The 20,814-nt window shown below is 38.4% G+C and overlaps 1 protein-coding gene across 1 annotated transcript in view; it reads left to right on the forward strand.

Moving 5' to 3' along the window:
* PACRG (parkin coregulated) overlaps positions 1 to 18,770 on the forward strand; it is a 261,585-nt gene extending 242,815 nt beyond the window's left edge. The window contains exon 6 of the mRNA XM_075146291.1: positions 17,373 to 18,770. Coding sequence (XP_075002392.1) covers positions 17,373 to 17,533 — 161 coding nt within the window. The 3' untranslated portion in view covers positions 17,534 to 18,770. The remainder of the gene's footprint in view (positions 1 to 17,372) is intronic.
* Positions 18,771 to 20,814: the final 2,044 nt, after the last annotated feature.

Below are 20,814 nucleotides of genomic sequence, written 5' to 3' on the forward strand. Positions count from 1 at the left end.
AAAGTAAATGTGCAGATTTTAGAAATATACTCTTGGAGAGAAGAATGATTTTATTCTGCTTTACATTAATATAAAAACAATTTCACAACATGAGGAAAAAGTTAATCCACACTCTTATTAACACTTCACCCATGAAAATCAAATCATAGCATTTAATCTTGCTCTCACTGAATTCAGTGTATTGAATTTAATAGAAAGACAACCTCATCACAGCTAAGTCCAGCACTGGCCCTGCTGCCCTAATTATGCTTTAACAATATTAGTTTCTTTTTTCCCTCATCTTTTTACTTCATTTCCTTTGACTGGAGTGCAATTTCACCAAAATGTAGCAGACTAATCATTAACTGGCAGCGCCATATACACTGAAACTCTAAATTGACAATCACAGCAGTAGAATACCAGAAATTTATAGAAGCATAACCGTTTCTTCTGCTGGGTGTGTGATAATTGTTTTTCTGCTCATTTACATCCAAAAGTAATTAAACTCTACAACAAAACTATGTATTGTAGTGTTGGTGCAAAGTCTGCTGTTTGGAGGTTATGCAGAGATTCCATGAAAACATCCCGCCGGGAATTGTTGTTCATTTGCATTGTCACTTTCTAAAAATTTGCAGAAACATACCCTTGAAAGAATCAGGTCACACAAAATGTGGCCTAAGGGCTTCTCCTTTCTGTTTTCCCCAGTGGAGTTCCGTAGCTGATGCGATAAAAACCGTTCTACATCAATAATTTTTTGAGTTTATGTTTCCTGAAAAATTTATTTGGCTTATGGAAATAAACCATCTTTATCATTCAGTGGGAAAATTTCCTTGTCTTTCCTTCCAGATCTGGTTTCTCGATACAAACGCAGTGGTGTTATAGTGCACATAAAGGTGTATAATAAATCTTGGCAACTGTAATGATCTTCTGTGTCTTCTTCAGATGGTTGTAGTTAAAGCCGTGCATTAAAAATGTATGTCACAGTAACATAAGAAAATGATTACAGTAAACTTTGCTTTCCCTGGATATTACAGCTTACATATAAATAAATACAACTTCAAAGCTGAGAAATTTTCTTTCTCATGACACTTCTTACCAAAGTCTCACAGTGTTCCATGGTCACGTGTGCCTTTTCCTGTTAGAGGGGTAACGGATAGCTGTTGTTTTCTTGTACTTTTGGTACTGTGAAAAAAAGTTATGAGATAACAACATTGCTAGTACTTTTTGTATTGAAAATAAGCTAATTAATCACTGTAGTGGGCAGAGAAAAGCTAACTCCCTCTCTCATTTAGTCTTTTGAAATTCATTTATTTACATGGTGAGGCATGAATATAGCTGACAGCAGTATAAAGCCCGTCATTTCTTCATACTTTGTACATGCTTGCCTTGTTTACTTGCTTCTTCAGTTAGGAAATGCTTTGATATAAATAAACTTTAGTCCTGATTTTGCAATCACTTACACACTTGCATGACAGTTTCCTGAAACAGACCTATAGCTACTTATGATACCAAGAACTGCATTTTATGTAGCATGAAATTTATCTTACTGAGAAATTTTGCATGAATTTTGTTGAATTCCATTTTCTGAAGTTTCTGATACATGTACTTATATATTTTCTTTATCTCCCTTTATTTTCTCCTATTTTTTTTCCAGATTTTTGGGGGTTTGTTTATTTTTTGGTAATATCTTGCTTAAGCTTACAATGTTACAGATGATGCTAACATCTAATTCATGTTTGTTCACTTTGCCTTATGGTCACGGCAGTTTTTCTTGAATATTTGGAAGGACCTCTTGTGAGTACAACACAGAAAGACCATCTTTATGTAATTTCTATAGATTTTGTAGCACAACAATATCTTTAACAGTTATTGTAATATAAATAAATAAAAAGACAAAGAATAAGCTTGTATCACTTTTAGATTAGTTATTATGTCTATAAAAACATAAACAGCCATAAATAAATGAAGATAGATGCAGAATAACCATCTGTTAGGAAGTTAGTTCAAGTCAAAACACTTAAAACTTGGCACTGTAGATGTATTCATGTAAATCTGTATTTAGGCATTTAAATATCTAGCCTCATGTACAGATGTTCTGATTCACTGCGGCCCTCATTTGGGAACACGTAAGGGCTCATGTTCGACCCACTCAGGTAGCTGCTGAAAATTGGATTCAGATGCTAAACTTTGGGTCTCTCTGAAAATGTTGGCACAAGTTCATAGTCTAACAAAAGGTCTGTCTTACAGCTTTTTCCTTGTCAAATCATAAGCATAGAGATCAAAAAAGTCTTTCTCCATGAGTAACTTGAGTAATTTGATAATTAGGTGAAATCTCCCTGATCGTGAAAGTTGCAGGTTTGAAACAATATAGGCTGAACGATGCTGGACTTGTTTCCTGCTTCCTGGGAGGGAGCTTCACCACTAGGTTTTCAAACAATGAAATCTAAGGCAGCCACTGCTGCCCTTGCTCATCTTTTTTGGCCTGCCTTTGTAAGAACACGAGGCTTAACGGGTCACAAGGTTATTCTGTTCTATAAGTCTTTCCCCCTCTCGCTGCTCAACTCTCATAACTTTTAAACTCATTGTCCAAATTCAATCAAACTGGAAAAGGGGCAGAGTTTCTGGAAAAATAAGCATCTGGGTAGAGGGAAGAGATCCAAATTCATGCCCATGGTGCAAGAAATGTTGGTAGGGTATAGAACACATACAAGGTATCAGAACAGGCCTTAGCTTAGACTATCTTTTAGCTGGTAGAACTTGTGGGAGATGAACTATTATCATAAAGAGGAGTAGCACAAAACCAGCACACATCCACGGGAAATGGGTATCATTACTGTCTTGTGGCACAACTTGCCTTTAAAGAAATCACTCAGTCCCACCCAGAAGGAATGGCAATAGGTATCTACCCTCAGGAAAACTTCTGGGCTGTAGCTCCAGGATGGATGCAGACATTTGAGTCTCAGAGAAAAGCAAGATTTTAGACGCTGTTCTGCTTGCTCTTCCCTGCTGGCTACCTCTGTGAGACTCACTGATCAGCCTTTCACTCGCTTGGACACTGTTCTTGGGAAAGTAACTCCTGCTTTATGCCATGAGGTAAGTCTGGTTCAGCCCTACCAATTCTCCTGCAGAGCCCACAAGACAAATATTAAGTGTTGCAATTCCTAACTTGGTCTGAAATTTCCATTCCGACTGTAAGATATTTATACCATGATGTTGTCTCCTGCCCTGTGTCTCTAATTCTGCCCAACTGTTTTCACACTTGTCTTCCATGGATATGTGAAGTTAAGTCAGTCTGTTAGCTGAAAATTGTGAATTGTGAGTGCTATTATTGTTCCTCTCCTATAAAATCAAGTTCTTATCTTATTGTACCATTTCCCCTACAAAGCTAGAACCATAACCCCTGTTTAAGCCAATATGAGCTGCTAGGTATGGATATATTACAGTAGTGAGGATATGTAAATAAACTGATATTAGCGTGACTTCTTCCATGACTTCTGAGGATTCAATGACAGTGGTTATAATCTCTGCCAGACAACTATCAGCAATTTCAGGAGCTGTTGAGGCAGATGGCTGAGGCACTAGATCTGATAGCAAGCATGCCTAAAATGACTTATTAACTCTTCAGCATTTTTTGATATTAAGTAGAGAGGAGACTTATGCCTCTCTAAAATGAGGATATTACCAAACCAGCAAGAGATCTCTGGATGACTCTATTTTTTATTCATATGATTAAAAGGAAGGAAGACAAGACTGGGAGGCTGTTGGTACCTCTCCTCTCATGGACTAGTAATAGCTTCAGTTCACCTCCTCCATCTTAAAAAGTCAATACTTAAGCACACATTCCTGTAGAAGCCCTATACTTATATTAATAAGGTTGACACTTCCTTCTAATCATTTCCCAAAGTAAACTTGTAAGTAGGTGAGATTCTTACTCAGAACTCAGAACTCAGAACTCAGAACATGTCCTAGCTACAGACATGCAGATAAGCCTATCTATCTACCTTTTCACCATGCTTTGCTACAAAATGACAGTGGAAACTCAACAGGAAACTCAACAGGAAACTCAACTCATGTCAATCAGCATCCAGTGGGATACTTTAAATTGCGCTATGGAATAACTATGCTAATTCATAATGCATATATTCATATAAATTAGAACCTTTATGGAGCATACTTAAGAAAATTAACTAGCCAAATGAATGTCCTTGGCTTCCCTTTCTCCACTTTCATCCTTTGTTTTTCTTTGTCTTCTACTCCTCCCATGTCCACATTCTTGTCCCTGGGACAAGAATTGTCTATTTTACTTATCAGTCAAGCGCCCAATAAACTTTGGCTGTGCTAGGACAAGTAATTCAGGAAGACTTTTCCAGATATCACCATTCAGTGACAAAATTTTTTGGTGACTCATCAAGAATTTTGCTCACATTAGTTTATGGAGACTAGTATATGTTATTCTTTTCCCTTAAAATAACATCCCATAGTTTCCTTCAAAAGTCATCATTCTGCACTAACTGCTGTTGTCCAAAAATGCTCAGTGATATTTTTCTGAAGCAGTTTTCTGTTACTCTTGAGGTAGTGCTTCCATGGGTACCAATTCAGCACTGCGGCTGCAGAGTTGGATCAGAGTCCTGTAAACTCACTGCAGCCATTAGCATTAAACAACATAGGAGGCGAAACAGCCATCTGTGGCCTGCTGGAGAGAGGCAATAAAGGAATTTTGTGAGGTGTTACTTCTCCCCTTCCTCTGGAGGCTGACCCTATCCATTGAGCAATAAGCATTCCAGGAAAACTGCAAGAGAATATTACTCTTGAAAAATGTTCCACTTCGATATTAGTCATGCTGTCTTCCAGGTTATCTTTTCGATGTGTCCCAAATTTATCTAAAAAAAACCCCTCATGACTTCCCTTCATAGAAATGGCCATTTCATTGTTATTAATGTAAAGCTAGTTATAATGTGTGCATGTACTCCCAAGTATGAGAAAGCATATTTAAGTTGCCAGGGAAGAATTTTCTTGACAGCTTTTTACTTTTGTTCTACATTATAATACATGAAAATGCAAACTTACAAATATTCAAACACATTGTGCTCTGCTGTGCTATGTAACTGTTTTCTTGGTTGTTAGTTATAAACCTCTAGGCTAGCCTGAGTTGACCAAGAGCATTCAGCCATATCACTCACTTCTCTTGCCTCTTCCTCCCTGTCCTGACATGCGCGTGTGTGTGTATATGAGTTGTTCTCCTTCTGAAGCTAACAGATGTAGGCTTGTCAGGCACTAGGGCTGGAAGGGCTGTAAGATGAGTGAATGATGAATAAAAAATTAAGATTGCAATTACAAAATGTAGCATGCTTTAGCTACATGTTGGAGAATGTAAATGGAGAATTTGCCAGGACTGGCTGGAGAATAACAAATTACAAAATTTCTAATCCTGTGCCTTAAGGCTCTGGCACAGCAACATGTCAGGTGACTCAAATGACCACTGCAAGGGAGATGAACTTACTGTAACTAGTACACTGCCATCAGCCTATAAATACATGATATTTGCAGCAGTTTAGTACAAGCAAATACAAATTCACCTGAGAAGCAAAGATTCTTTTTCAAGCTTTACTGTTTAGGTTCACTGCTTTTGTAATGATGTGAAAAGGTATTAAGAAAAGTATTACAAACTGAACTAGAAGTGCTGCAGTTGGATGTTTGCTACATGATGGCACCTGTACAAATATCATAAAGGTATTACTAGAGTTAACTGGGGTCCAATTTAGCCTGCTGAGCATGTCACGTATCCTGTTTGCACACAGAAAAGCCATTTTTACTGCTACGCATAGTCCCAGAATAGATAAGTTTAAAGGTCTTTTTCAGTAAATGTGTAAAAACAAGTACGGCCTTAAGAGATTATGTGCTTATGGATGATTGCAATTCTTCAGGTGTAAGCAATGTAAGAAATAACAGCTTTTTTTTCCCTATACTCATACATGCCAACAGTAAAATTGTATCATGGACACTGTAAATCAGAAAAATATGTTCTTAATTCTTTCTCCTACAGCTAGGACCTATGACTGCTTTTTATTTTTTCAGAAAAATACTGTCTGGAATGGGAAAAAAGATTCTGCATTAACAATTTTTACTGGAACAACACCATTTTCTTAAAATAATGAACAAAACTAATAAAGTGTAATAAAATAAACATATATTTTTATATATTAAAATAATTTTCTCTTAAAATATTGTAATATATATGAATAATAGTTTTATCTCAAAAAAACTGCTAACCATTTCCCATCCTCTTGTTTTTATACACACCTGCTGTGTGCAATTACTTCCCTGTTCTTTGTTACAAACAATTGTATTTAGGCATCACTAAAATGCTTGTGTTTTAATAATTTAACACTGCAATCCCTTTGTGAAAAAGTTAGGAGCATATTTTAAAAAACACAGTCTAGAGTCTATGATACCTATGGTGGCATAGTAAATAATGATTTTATATTGGATAGTAAAGAAAGTAATCTTATAAAAGTTGCATAAGTGGCAAAACAAAAGGTGTTGCTGTGTATTGGAAGAGTGTGTCAGTCTGCTAAATCTCAGTAGGTGGTTTAAGTACTGGGTCAGCTTACTGGAAAAATGTGTAAATATCTTCTGTCTTTGTACATACCCACTGATGTTATCAATAGCATAGTTACTGTTAACTGCCATTGCAGTTCAGTTTCTTTCTGTGTTTTTTTTTTTTTTTTCAAATTCAGTGAAGTGGTTCTTCTTAGACCAATGAAAATAACAGACAATTCAGGAGCTCACAGTATCAGCATGCTCCAGTATTTGAGTCCCTGCAGTCTTGATGGCAAGCTAGGCAAATAAGCAGTTGTACCTGAGATGGTTGACTTCTAGTAACCATTGAGATGGATTATGCAGTTTCACCAACATGCTACCAACCAACCTCCCTTTCACTGATTTAACTCAGGAGAAATACATGTTCAGAGAAATATATGGTTCCTCAGTTCATTTAATATCATTAAAAAGTGCTAAAGAGTTCTCTAAAGGAAGATATTTAAATACCAATATTTAAAATAACATTTTAAAAATTAGCTTAGATCAGAACAAGATTTGAAGAATTCAGTAAGCTATACTGGAGAGCTCTCATATCCCCATTTCTCAAATCGCTTTTCCTTCAGCTTACTACTTAATAATTTAAAATGACACAAAAAGATGAAAGATGTGAAGATTAAGTGTTTGGGATAACCATCTGCTGTACTTTCTTTTTGTTCAGCTGTAGTCTCATGCTAGTGGTAGTATGTCCTCACTAAACTGTGTGCCACAGAATACAGGAGTGTCTTCTTGACATATCAACATACAGTCTCTTCAAGCATCACTTCAGAAGACTGAAGTGATATACAAGAGTAAGTTTCTATAACCTGAGATATTGGCTTTTTTGCACATAACTTTATTTCTTCCATCTACAAGAAGGGCTGGAAGGAGGATCCAGGGAACTACAGGCCAGTCAGTCTGACCTTGGTGCCGGGGAAGGTTATGGAGCAGACCATCTTGAGCGCCATCACGCGACACGTACAGGACAACCAGGTGAACAGGCCCAGTCAGGATGGGAAAAGCTTAACTAACCTGATCTCCTTCTATGACAAGGTGACCCACTTAGTGGATGAGGGAAAGGCTGTGGATGTTGTCTATCTAGGCTTTAGTAAAGCCTTTGACACCATTTCCCACAGCATTCTCCTGGAGAAACTGGCTGTTCATGGCTTGGACAGGCAAAGTCTTTGCTGGGTAAAAACTGGCTGGATGGCCAGGCCCAAAGAGTTGTTATGAATCGAGTTAATTCCGGTTGGCGGCCAGTCACAAGTGGTCTTCCCCAGGGCTCAGTATTGGGGCTGGTTCTGTTTAATATCTTTATCAATGATCTGGACAAGGGGATCGAGTGCACCCTCAGTAAGTTTGCAGAGAACTCCAAGTTGGGCAGGAGTGTTGATCTGCTTGAGGGTAGGAAGGTTTTACAGAGGGATCTGGACAGGGTGGATCCATGGGCCAAGACCAATTGTATGAGGTTCAACAAAGCTGAGTGTTGGGTCTTGCACTTTGGCCACAACAATCCCATGCAACGCTACAGGCTTGGGGAAGAGTGGCTGGAAAGCTGCCTGTCGGAAAAGGACCTGGGGGTGCTGGTTGACAGCCGGCTGAACATGAGCCGGCAGTGTGCCCAGGTGGCCAAGAAGGCCAATGGCATCCTGGCCTGTATCAGAAATAGTGTGGCCAGCAGCAGTAGGGAGGTGATCATGCCCCTGTGCGGCACTGGTGAGGCCGCACCTTGAATACTGTGTTCAGTTTTGGGCCCCTCACTACAAGAAGGACATGGAGGTGCTGGAGCATGTCCAGAGAAGGGCAATGAAGCTGGTGAAGGGCCTGGAGCACAAGTCTTATGAGGAGCGGCTGAGGGAACCAGGGTTTTTTAGTCTGGAGAAGAGGAGGCTGAGGGGAGACCTTATTGCTTTCTACAACTACCTGAAAGGAGGTTGTAGCAAGATGGGTGCTGGTCTCTTCTCCCAAGTAACAAGCAATAGGACGAGAGGAAATGGCCTCCCCTCCTCCAAGGGGAGGTTTAGATTGGAGATTAGGAAAAATTTCTTCACCAAAAGGGTTATTAAGCATTTGAACAGGCTGCCCAGGGAAGTGGTGGAGTCACCATCCCTGGAAGTATTTAAAAGATGTGTAGATGTGGCACTTGGGACATGGTTTAGTGGTGGACTTGGCAGTGCTAGGTTAACGGTTAGACTCGATGATCTTAGAGGTCTTTTCCAACCTAAATGATTCTATGATTCTATGATTCCCAAAGCATTACATCTTTCCTTATGAAACTAACTTTGATATGAGAAGATCTCAGGCATTCAGCACATTGGGCTGGATGCTGCTGGGCCTTTGCTTTCTTCATACTTGGGACCCTTTTGGGTAACAGGTCAAGCAACAAAATGTACAGGTGTAATTTAGACAAGAAGGGTGAATGTTTTCCACTTAGAGTCACTAATGAAATAGTTCTTATTCACTTATCTTTCTTCACACTTAATGCAGGGGAAATATTGAAAAAGATAAATAAGACAGTTTTGTGAGAGATTTCTAAAGCTTTAAGAAAAAAAAAATCAGTCTGCATGTGGTGTATGTGCATTTTCTATATTGCTTTCAAAAGGCTTCAACTTTCACAATTCAAAAACTGTGAATCTGCAGAAACAGCACACCTAGGGGACACAATTTTCTTTCTTTTTTATCTGTTTTATATTCTTGTAGGTAAAGACTACACATTATACTACATTTTAGTTGTATAAAAATTGGCTTTTTTCTGTTTGCTTGAAAAGCTGTTATAAATTCAAATGTATGCTTTTCTTAATATAAAATGAATAGCTGTTAACTAGCTTTTGATAAGTATTTATTTTTATGTCCTTCCTGTTTTCTATAAAAAGAATGGAAATTCATATCTTGGGAAGGTAATTTTTTTTTTTTTTAATCTACCATATGCATTGATCCAACTGGAAAAACTCAGAAAGAAACAGTAATCAGATTACTCAATTACTTAAAAAAAAAAAATTACAAATATTTAAAGAGACACCAGAAGGAGATATCCTGATACTCTTATAGTACAGGTATCTGAGGGAGCAGGGTGTTCCCTTCTGTCTGGCTTGAAGATAAAATAGTACATTCCAGTTTCAGTGTTCCCTGTCCTTAAAACTGCATAAATTCTGTCCCTGTCCCACAGCAATGAAAGAAATCTTGGCAAATCCACACAGTCATTCATAGCTTTCATCTCCCTGTCCTTTCTCAAATCACTGCTAAAACACCCTCAGTTGACTTTGGGTTCTTGCTTATTTCGCTTCATTAGGGAACAGAAAAACTAGAAAACTGGCAACTTCAGGCACATCCAGCAACTTATAGGCATAGCTAACTTGCTCCCACAATTTTGATGGGAAATTTTGAATGTATTGACCTATTTTTTATATGGTTGCATTCCAATAACAATAAAGGGCTCACTTTTCTGTCACAAAGTTATGAAAGCAGTCATTGAAGTAATTTAGTTGTCAATGAAGTTTTTGATGGGCAAGGTATACCAAATAGGGTCCTTCAATGGTAATGATTGTGAACAGTGAATTTAGAGAGATGTACTAACACATCAACAGTTATTAACACAAAGTAATGAATTACTGAGCTTTTTGCTCGCAAAGAAAAACCTAGGGCTTTTCCTCAAAAGCATTTTGGTTACATTAATAAAAATCTTCCAATGGGGGAAGGAGGATGGATTGTCAAGCATCTTGAGTTTAAGTACGAATAAATTCACTGTTAAAAATTGGCTGTTGTAGGATTATGTTTCATACTGAAATCAGCTATCTTTAAAGCATTTTAGGACTTTCAGCTTCGTCACTTTGAATTATATTAAAAAATAAATTATGTTTATTCCACACACATACAAAGATTTGTTTTTCCATGGTTTTAATTCCTTTTGCATTAATTATGCTATATTTGGATGAGAAATTAATGTGATGAACAAATGTATTTCACATCAGACCAGCAAAGCTATGCAAATTTTACACACACAAACATGATTTCCAGCTAAAAAACAGTATTTACTTTGTACTAGCTTATATACATCCAAAACAACTGGAAGAACATCAGATTCACATAAGTGGTGCAACTCTTGTTGCACTTTAAGCATGATTTGTGACCTAATGTATTATTTTGCAACAGTTAGCAGTGTACCAAGGCCACAGAGATCTCAGCCTCCAGTTTCTGTTCACCTGTTGAGCATGCTGTTTATCTAAGATTATTTAGTACTACTTTGTTTGATATTGATCAGTAGCACAAACATAGGCAAACTTCAAAGTCTAAATTCACAGAAGAAGTTTAAGTGCTTATAGAGGAAAAAAACCACAATAATATTCTCTTATTTTTTACCTCATTGGTCAAATATGTTTGCTAATACGATTTGTTACAAAATCTATGATTTCTTTTTCATTTTTGTACTTCTATTTAAAAAAAAAAAAAAGTCTGGGCTTAGAAAGGATTACATCTGATGTTGCTAACGTTTCCTGGAAATGGAAAACTGTGATAACAGCTGCTGTCTTGGCTCATTTTCAGTTGGGTTTTTTGGTTTGTTGGTTTTGGGTTTTTTTTTAATACTGCAGCAATTTACAAGTAGTTACAGCTATCTCTAGTAGGCTTACATCATTAGTAAAACATCGTAAGTCAGTCAAATGTTTCCTTTCCAATCAGAGCACTTCCTCCACTTACTGAATTGTTGACTTTCTGAATAGTATTTATAGTAACAGCACTTACATTTTAAAATAAATGCTAATTTATGAAATAACTAAAAGCTAGCTGCATACGGAAGATAACTATAGAAAGAATCTATATTTTATGCTAAAGCAAAATGCTTTCAACGAGAATTAAGAAAATCTTGGAAGCATCTTATTTAGATAGATACCACCTAGCTGATTTATATCAAAAGTATAAAATTGTTTTTTTCTAAGACCTATGATGAGCAGAAATGTCTCTATATTAGTATTCTTTTTAAATTCCAAGCATACATGCTTTCTTCTTGGATTGAAACATTCTTCTGCAGTCTCTGCTGTACTGTAGCTTTGTAAAGTGATAAACACTCAGCACTAGTGATGAAAAATAGAAGGAAGAGCCAAGTAAAGCAAGAGACAGGGAACTCTAAGTGTTGATAGTGTAAAAACCAGGTCTGTGCATATTCAAAGATTTGGCCCCCTTAAGGTATATTAGTACTTTCAGCTTTAATGTTTTAAAGTGCTTTGAAAGATACATGTTAATTTTTTTTAAAATTATGTCTTCATAGTTTCATGTCAGGGTGTTAATGAAATTTTTATTAATTTTTCAGCCGAATCTGTGCCTCTTTCGTCGGTATATGATTAAGCTTCCAAAAGCAATGCTATATATGCAGGTTAGAATTTGTTACTATGCCAAAATTTTAGGTTTGTTTTGTATCAAAACATATAATAATTCTCCCTATGAGGTTTGCAACTCCAGCAAATGCTCCTTCACCAAATACTTTTTAATATTTAAGGAGTAGCGCTTCCCTTCATCACATTTGAAATGGCTGGTGAAAAGCTCTGCCAGCTCGAGGGGATCTCTCCACCATTTCTCGTTCTGGGATTACTCTGCACTGAGCAACTGCAGATATTTCACCCTGAGCAACCTGACCCAACTTTGAAAAAGGAGCTGACTTTGAGCAGGGAATTTAGACCAAATGGCTCCAGAGGTTCCTTCCAACATAAATTACCCTATGAGCTCTTTCCAACGCTCTAGCTTTAGGACCAGCGTGCGTGAGGCCAGTTTGTGCTTCTGTGTGCAGATGATCTAGATGTGTCCTAAGAAACATTTAAAACTGGCGTTCACGTTGCTCTGAGCCTTCAGGAATGGAACATGGGCTTTTCTGTCTGGGTTAGTAACGACCAGAAGTCGTAACCTCCTGGTGGCTCTTCCTTCACCTGAGTGAAATGAACTGGCAATGTCCCTCTGTTTCTTAGCAGACAGGAGGGTTTTAGGGTCTTACCCTGTGACTCTTCACAGACTTTCAATTAAATGAACAGGAAGACGGAACTACCTCATCCTTCCTGGAGCTGACAATTTCAAAGCACAGTTCTGAGTCACAGTGAGAGGAGCAGTGCAAAGGAGCCCTCCTCCCTCCCGCTGCACTGACTCATCAGAGGCTTTCATTTTCCACTCCAGTTAGGAAGCCAACATCTTTTATGACAATTAAACTAATCCTAACAAGAGGACTTTGAAAAATTAATTAAGCTCTGAACTGTACCTGAGCAGTGAACTTATGCAATCTGAATCCTGACATAGATGCATGTCAACCTACAGCTGAAATCAGCTTCCATTTATTTCTTGGTATTGATGCTGACTCCTAGAAAGAAAAAAGTCCTGAAATTTTCCACAACATATTTTAATGCTAGTTTGTACTGCTTAACTGTATATTGTTCTGTGACAGGCTTTTCTGTAGAAATACCGTTGCGTACTGAGAAATATATCTGCACTTTACAATCCCAACACTGTTGTTTTTTTGAAGTAAAAATCTTATTCAGTTAAGTGTTAACATGCTGGATTATTGTAATCATTTTAATTGCTGAAAATACCTGTTGGTTTGACTAGGATGAACTGAGCAGTTTCAAAATGATTTTTACCATAGTTATATTTTACCATAAATAGTACTTTCATCATCTACCATAAAAAGGCAAAAAGCATGATCTGTGACTGATCCCTTCCATGACTTGGAGCAAGGCTCTTTACCTTTCAGTATCTCTGTTTCTCAAGATTCAAAAAGGGAGGAATGATGCCTATCTTTCCAAGTAGTTTTATTGATTGGTGTACAAAAAAAAACCCCAAAACCAATATACAAAAGCTCTCTGTTGTTAACTAATAATAGTTCAAAAATTTCTGCTAGGAGCCACTTGTTCCAAGACAACAAGTTGAAATATATGTGTGTGTATATATGCACTTAAAAGTTCATCACTAAAGAATAAAGGAATGGCTTTTGAGTTACAGTTTGATTAAAAACATTGCTTAAGCTGGGGACATGGGGCTTCCTTCACAGTCTCTTCAGAAATCTCTTTTAAATATTATTCTGTCCTCCAACACTAAGCATTCCTCTCATATTTCACATTTGGGGAAATTCTACGACATGCCTACAACAACAGGTGTATGAAAACTCTGGTTTTAATTTGTGCTTTCTGTGAAGCAGAACCTTGGGAATAGTCGTCACCAGGAGCGAGCTCTGGTATCTGTGAGATACTTACAGAGAGGTACTTCGACATAGTCAGGGGATGAAAAAAACCTTTTTTCGAGATCTGGCCTGCCTTGGAGTGAAATCTAATAAACTGAAAGAATGTCTCAGACACTTTCAGATGCTAACTAATGTCCAGAGATAAGAATAGATCTGACTGAGCTTTAAGGGTTGGTTTACCTTTCTCGTCCACTCCAGGACTTCAAAATTGCCGTATAAAGCTCTTAATGCATTGAGAGAAACTTGCTTGTCCTTCTTTAATGCAACCCTAGTGAAGTTTTAGAATGAAATGAGATGGAATACAAATAACACTAGAATTTCTTTAATATCCTGAATCATGAATAGAAGCATGTCTAGACTCAAATACAAACCATGTTTCAAAACAAAATTCAAAGCCTCCTTCGTTCACTGCCAAACGCTGAGTTCAATCCCTGAGGGTCTGAGCAGGGCTTCCTCGGCTACAGCAGCTGGCATCGGCAGCGCTGACGGCAGGTCAGGGAGTGCCACTCCTGGGCCTGGTGTGCTGGGTGATTTCATCAGCTAGCGCAGGTCTTGACAGGTGCAAAGCCTTTCACTTCACTTTAAGGACCCTTGGTGCATGATTTAGGAGACTGGGAACTAATTTTGTGATCCAGGAAGGGAAAATGAGACCTTTTTCTGATTGTAATCCTCTAGATCTGTTAGTATTCCTTCAATGTGTTTCTTCTAAACATAGAAATAACATTTGCTCTAAAAAGAGTTCTTGACGCATGTTGAATTTGTCAGACGTTTCACTTTGAGACAAAGATATGACAAATGTGCTTCCTAGCATTTTCATATTGGTTTATTCCCCCTCACAAAGAAAACTTCATAAAAAGCTTGAATCAGATCCATGTTCACACTTTACATATGCAACATTTTTGTGGCTGACAAAGTTGGCTTCTCATGCAAACTAACTTGGAAATAGAGTCAAACCAGAGAAGGGCATGCTGAGACCGCTGTACTTCTGTAGCTGTTTTTTTCCAACTAATCATCATTATGAGTAGATATTTACCCTTAGGTGCATTGGGCAGATCATTCTGGCTCATCTGTTTAGTGGATGTTGTCCTGTTGGGTTAATGATTATCTTTTTTCTCTGAAAGATTTGTTAATTCCTATAACTGCATAGGATACCTATTTTAGTACTTACCAGGTGACCTCGATGCTGACATAACCTTTCTGGTATTGTTGGTTGTAGCTTGTGTCATGACATTAATGTGAATTATGGCTGTCTTGAGGATACAAACCTTCATATAGCACAGATGGTCTGTAGGAAAAAAAAATTGTAATGACGGTCTGCACGTCACACATTCAGTCTTCCCTTACAGACTATTCCCTTTATCATTGCTTCATTCTCATAGGCACCTTTTAATCAAGCATCTAAGGCATCATTTATTGTACAGACTATGCTCTATAATAAAGACTGTAACATGGGATTCTGGAAAATACATCTGCTACTAGCATTATCACGGTGTCTTGTTGGCCTCCTCTAAACCTGCTTAGCAATGTATCACCATTACTTCCAGAGCGCTGATATTTTTACTACTTCTTTGAAAGAACGATGAAAGCTGTGTAAGCTTATTAGTAGAGCATGTGTGTAGGCTTAAAATTACAGATAATAGACAAATGGTTGGAAAGTCAGTAATTCCTTTACATATTTGCCAAGACTTAGGTCAAGGTTCAGGATTTCCTTTGCTCAAACCGGTGAAATCAGAAATACCTCCAGGTGTTCTGTGGAGTGCTGGCAGTGCACACGCAACACAGGTGATGAGGCACAGTTGATCTCAGTTGTTTTCTGCAAGAGCAAACCATGTTTAGTCTAAATTGCGCTCAACTGTGAATGTGCTTTTCTTTTTACATTAATATTTTGTATAAGCCAATCATTTTATTTAATAGCTTTTGGTGTTTTCTATGCACTCTCATAATCTGTTATTTCTAACATTACCGTAAATTCATTGTACTAAATTTTGATGTCACAACCCTGGCTTCTCTTGTCAGTGAAATAAATAGCTAATATATAGGAAAGTATTCGTGTGCTTAAGAGTAATCATCACAAAAGAGTTACTCTTTCCACTCAGAATGCCAGTCCTTGTATGTCACATCTGTATTTATGTAAACATTTTACAAAAAGCAAAGTGACACAAAAGTATGTTAGGAGTTTGAAAAACTGATAGACACATAATTAACTTGGAGTGCAATGAGATATTTTACAGGAAAATTCAGCAAAAGGGTGATTTTTTCTCATGTTCATCAGCTCTTTCTTCATGAGCATGGTTTTTCAGTTTTTACTGGTAACAAAGTCACAAACTTTAAATCCAGATCCTTGGGCTTAGATCCGGGAGAGGATGTGAGGGTGGGTGCAGTTGTACATCTACACCCCATCAGCCTGGGGACGTGGAGGCAGCAGTGGGAGCAAAATCTACCCTCACCCTCGTAGCGCCGTGTTTCTAATGTGAAAGGCAGACACTACCCGACAAGTTAGTCGCGTTGTCTTGACAAATGTGTCCTTTGCTGTCTGGCTGAGAGTGCCAATAAGCAAGCAGCATTATTTGAGATGTTAAATGTATGATATGGGCACATTGCCACCACTGCCCGGAGTGAGACCACTGACTGATTGCGTGTGGACTACCCCACAGCAGTGTGACAGCTGCTTCACCTGGCCACTACACCGCACCTGATCTGAGTACATTATGCTCCTACCAAATTATTTTTGATATATATCTTGGAATATATATATATATATATATATATATATAAAGATAGTTTTCAAAATATTGTTTTAAAACAAAACGAAATATATTCTCCTTCTTTAAATCTCTCAGCATCATTGCAGGTGAAGTTATTTCTTATTCTTGTATTTTTTGTGGTCACAGTTGTTCACACTGATTTTTTTAAAGAATTATGCTCTGTGTGTAGGAATGTGTGTCGCCATTGCAGCAGTAGAAGTTACTGCATCTGGGGGCTGCAATAATTTGTCCTTTTGACATTGACGTAATTTTACACGTCTTTCAGGGAGCAGAAATTGAATGAGTGCCATGTTATACTCCAAATATCTCTTTTAGGCCACATGACATCCCCTCTATCAATCAGAAACAACATAAGCGTGTTAATATGATGTCTAACATGGAACAATCCCAAAACAATACCTATTTAAGATTTCAAACCATAACAAGTCTAGCTTAAGTCACATTTTGTAGATAAGCGTTTATGCATCTGGCAGTAGAATTTTGTCCTAAATAAGCAACGTTAGAAATCAGGAAGTAATGGTCTTAAGAGATTAACTGTGTAAGACAGAGTCTATCTTATAAAATAATGTTTTCTTTATTTTTATTAGGATTTTCGCTTAGATATTGAAGTAATGCGTACATAAACAAATTTTGAAGTCATATGAAGTTGAAGCCTGAGCAGAGCCTTAAAAATATACCAAAGCCATCCTCTTTTCAAATTCAGCTCTGTTTCGTGTCACAGAGTAAAGTTTCTAACAGAGGCACAGTGACTGACCAGCAATTGCAATTTCCTATGTTATTATTTCAAAGCATAACAGTAAATTTAATATAATTCTTGGGGTTTTTTTTGTTTTATTAACCAGTTAATTCAGGCGACGGGATAGACTACAGCCAGCAGAAGCGTGAAAATATTGGAGATCTGATTCAAGAGACGCTGGAAGCCTTTGAACGCTGCGGTGGAGAAACTGCTTATATAAACATTAAATACATGATCCCTACTTATCAGTCGTGCATATTAAACTGAGTTGTATCAAATGGGATGATTCCATTTGTGTTCTAAAAAAACTGTATCTGACTCTGTATGGCATCTTATTAGTCATGCTTTTTTTCTCTACAGCTGCTAAAATAGTGGCTTCTGGGGCATTAGAGTGTTAGCACTATTGTGAACAAGGCTTTCCAATACATAAATAGTGCCTGTTCCTTTGATTACAATGGTGTACTGTGCTTGTTTGTTCCCTGAAAGAATCGCTCCTTTATAACAGAGCTGACTCGAGCAGGAATCAGAGTTAAACCTTCACTTGTATAGACAATAAAACTATAATTTTCATACGCAATTCAGCAATTGCTGTTCTGTGTCCGCTTGCCCTGAGGGTGATGTCAGAGGCTGTAACAAGAAGAGTTTATGCTGACTGCTTAATAGGTGTTTGTCATGGAAGAGAAACACCAGTTCAGCAATGCCTCTCTAGCAGCTGTGCCGAATAATATGCACTGACATACAATAAAACTGTTGAATGTATATACCAATTACAGTGGGAAAATTGATATGGCCCATTATAAAGCACTGTCATAAAATTAATTCATGTTTCTTACACACTCCTGATCTCAGCTTCCAGGTGTTTACCTTTTCACGGAACTTGGGTTCCTCTTGGTGAATGTCAGGCATAACCACAGTTTTGAAGAAAAAAAGCCCAGACAGAACTTCAATAAATCAGATGGAAGATGGCGTGTACATAGTGTATCAGTCCCTAATGACACTGTTAATCTAGGTAAACACAGAATATACATGTATTTTTTTAAAGGGCACTGGGTATTTTTTTGTAACTGCAAGGTTGCTATTGCTTTTCTGTTATTATGGTATACATGTGTACAAACAATGTAACTATTGTTACAGGAATCCCTTAGAATTTCTTACTCAGTTTCTCCCCGCATACCCACAACACGGAACTGATATAATCATGGATTTAAGCAATGCTGTTGAGATTGACTTTATTGCTTTTTAAGCATTTCTGTGGAATAAACCTACAAAAAAATAAAACAAGTTTTACAATTCTCAAGGACAACCATTTAAAAATATCGAGTCAGCTCAAAGCAAATCAGGAGATACAAGCTTTGTCTAAAAAGCATGAGATTTTTAAAAGTACAGACTTTGGGCTCATTTTGCTTTTATTCTGGTTTCTGGAAGCTCTTAAAATATATGCAAGCTGCACTTTCAAGTGTTTCTCTGTAACTGTTAGAGCTCGAAATGCACTCTTTGGTGTTAGACACATGAGACTTTTTCCAAGTGCTTATCCACATCCATATTCACACCCTACAAAGCTTGCCTGTGTGAGAGACACAGCCCCTACGCTGCCCTGTTCTCTTGGGTGTATACTGGAAGCGTGGGGAGCACCTTCCCACCTGCCGAAACTGTGAGCTGCATCTGTTCTTAGACTGACATTAGACTTGCCTTTTTCTGTTCTGTGGGATGTTCAGCCTGAGGATTTTTCTTTCTTTTACTTTCTTCTCTTTCCTGTAATTGAAAGAAAGTTAAGAGGGAGATTTTTACCCTTCCTGCCTCTTTGAGGAACTGCAGCATCAAGTGATGCCACCGGCCACGAGCGCTCTCCAGTCCCCGGTTTAGGCATGGCTGCTGCAGGTGTGCCTTTTTCCCAGGCTCCGGAGACCTTTCTTTTCTATTTGGTTTTTGGTTCTTTCCGAGTTTTCTTTTACGCATTGCCAGGGCTTCCCTAGAGTTTAGGCAGTGTCTGTCCTGTGACTAACACACACCTGTGATGGATGAGCACATGCAATATGCTGCCTCACATCTAGGGTATCTGTAAATCTTGCACCTCCTGGTCAGAAAGGAAGATGAAGCCTGGCTGTAGGCCCACGTCTTGGGAAACTCAAGACTTCGTCTTCAAACCTTGCAGCACCACAGGGGGGCTAAGGCCACATCTCCTCTTCCAAAAAAGCCTTTCTACACAGCCACCCTGGCACTATCAACTCAGCCTTCACTTGCAGTTTCTCCCGCTGTTTCCCCTCAGCAGACCGCTGTCCTGCATTGTCCCTGGCACCAATGAGCCATGCTTTTTCATTTACTGGCACCTATGGGTTTGGTTACTGTGGCACTGCAGGTTTCCCCTGAGTACAAAGTGTGCTGGAGGACTGCCGCTCGGAGGGAGCTGAGTTATTCAGCTCAGAAACAAATCAGGCCCTTCATAAAAGGAATAATCCCAGGCCACCTTTCACTCCTTAGCTATTTGTATTCTGTCCTTAAGAGAAAGCCCAGTACCGCTCTTTGCCTGAGATCAAAAAACTCCTCAATAGCTGGCTTCAGTTCCCCCGCCGCTGGGCTCCAGCCACAGAGCTGCTCGCAGAAGGGACAGTACAGAAAAAGGCTCCCGTCCCTGGGATTTCCCCATCCCATCACCCCTCTGCATCCCGGCAGCGCTGCTGAGGATGAGATGAAGCTGCAGGCTGCTCACCAGCTTTGTAACTCTATTCCCTGACACACTCTTTTTGCACCCCTTCCCCTTTAGCTCAACTAGGACAAGACTACTGACTGACAAAGAGACACCATGGAAAATGGGTACTTCGAGCAGCTGCAGACTTGCCCAGACCTGATCCCCTCAGCTCTGTGCTCTTTCTTCAAGATTTCTTTCACAAGACGTTGCCTCAACGAGGGGTGACCTTACTGCAAACCATAAGGGCAATAGAGGTCATGCCCATTCACATCAGGAAAAATAGGTTTTACAGCGAAGTGCTTTTACTTGCATGTTCAGGATGGGAACATTAGCCTCTATCATACTATTTCTATGACTGGGCCATTGCTTTAAAAGCGAACATTCTCCCATAACCTTATTAATCCTGGGAGCTGGACTGATAAAAAGAAGCATGATAAAAACCGCAGGTTGGTAATTTAGGAACACTGAGAATAAAACTATTTTAAGATGTCATTTTACTAAGTCAAACTGTAGGCCTGCCAACCTTGACAGTGTCCCTTTAAGCATGATCAGCAGCATATTTATAGGCAATTACAGCCCAGCTCAGAGCACTTTATAAAGCACAAGATCAAGGACCCAGGTGCTTAAGCATATGAGTAATACTATGTCATTCAATACACTGCTTAGCTATTTCACTATGCTCAAAAAATGGGATTGTGGTTAAAAAATAGTAACTGCCTCTCTTTTCACCAGATCATATAATTGTGGTCACTGACACTAGGGGCAAGCCAATCAACAGTTTCTAATTGTAATCAATTAAAAGGCTCTCTGGGCCAGGTGTTTCAAGGAGTATAAATTAAGCATAACACCACTAAATGTAACT

The sequence above is a fragment of the Calonectris borealis genome, chromosome 3, assembly GCF_964195595.1.
Source record: "Calonectris borealis chromosome 3, bCalBor7.hap1.2, whole genome shotgun sequence".
NCBI lineage: Eukaryota > Metazoa > Chordata > Aves > Procellariiformes > Procellariidae > Calonectris > Calonectris borealis.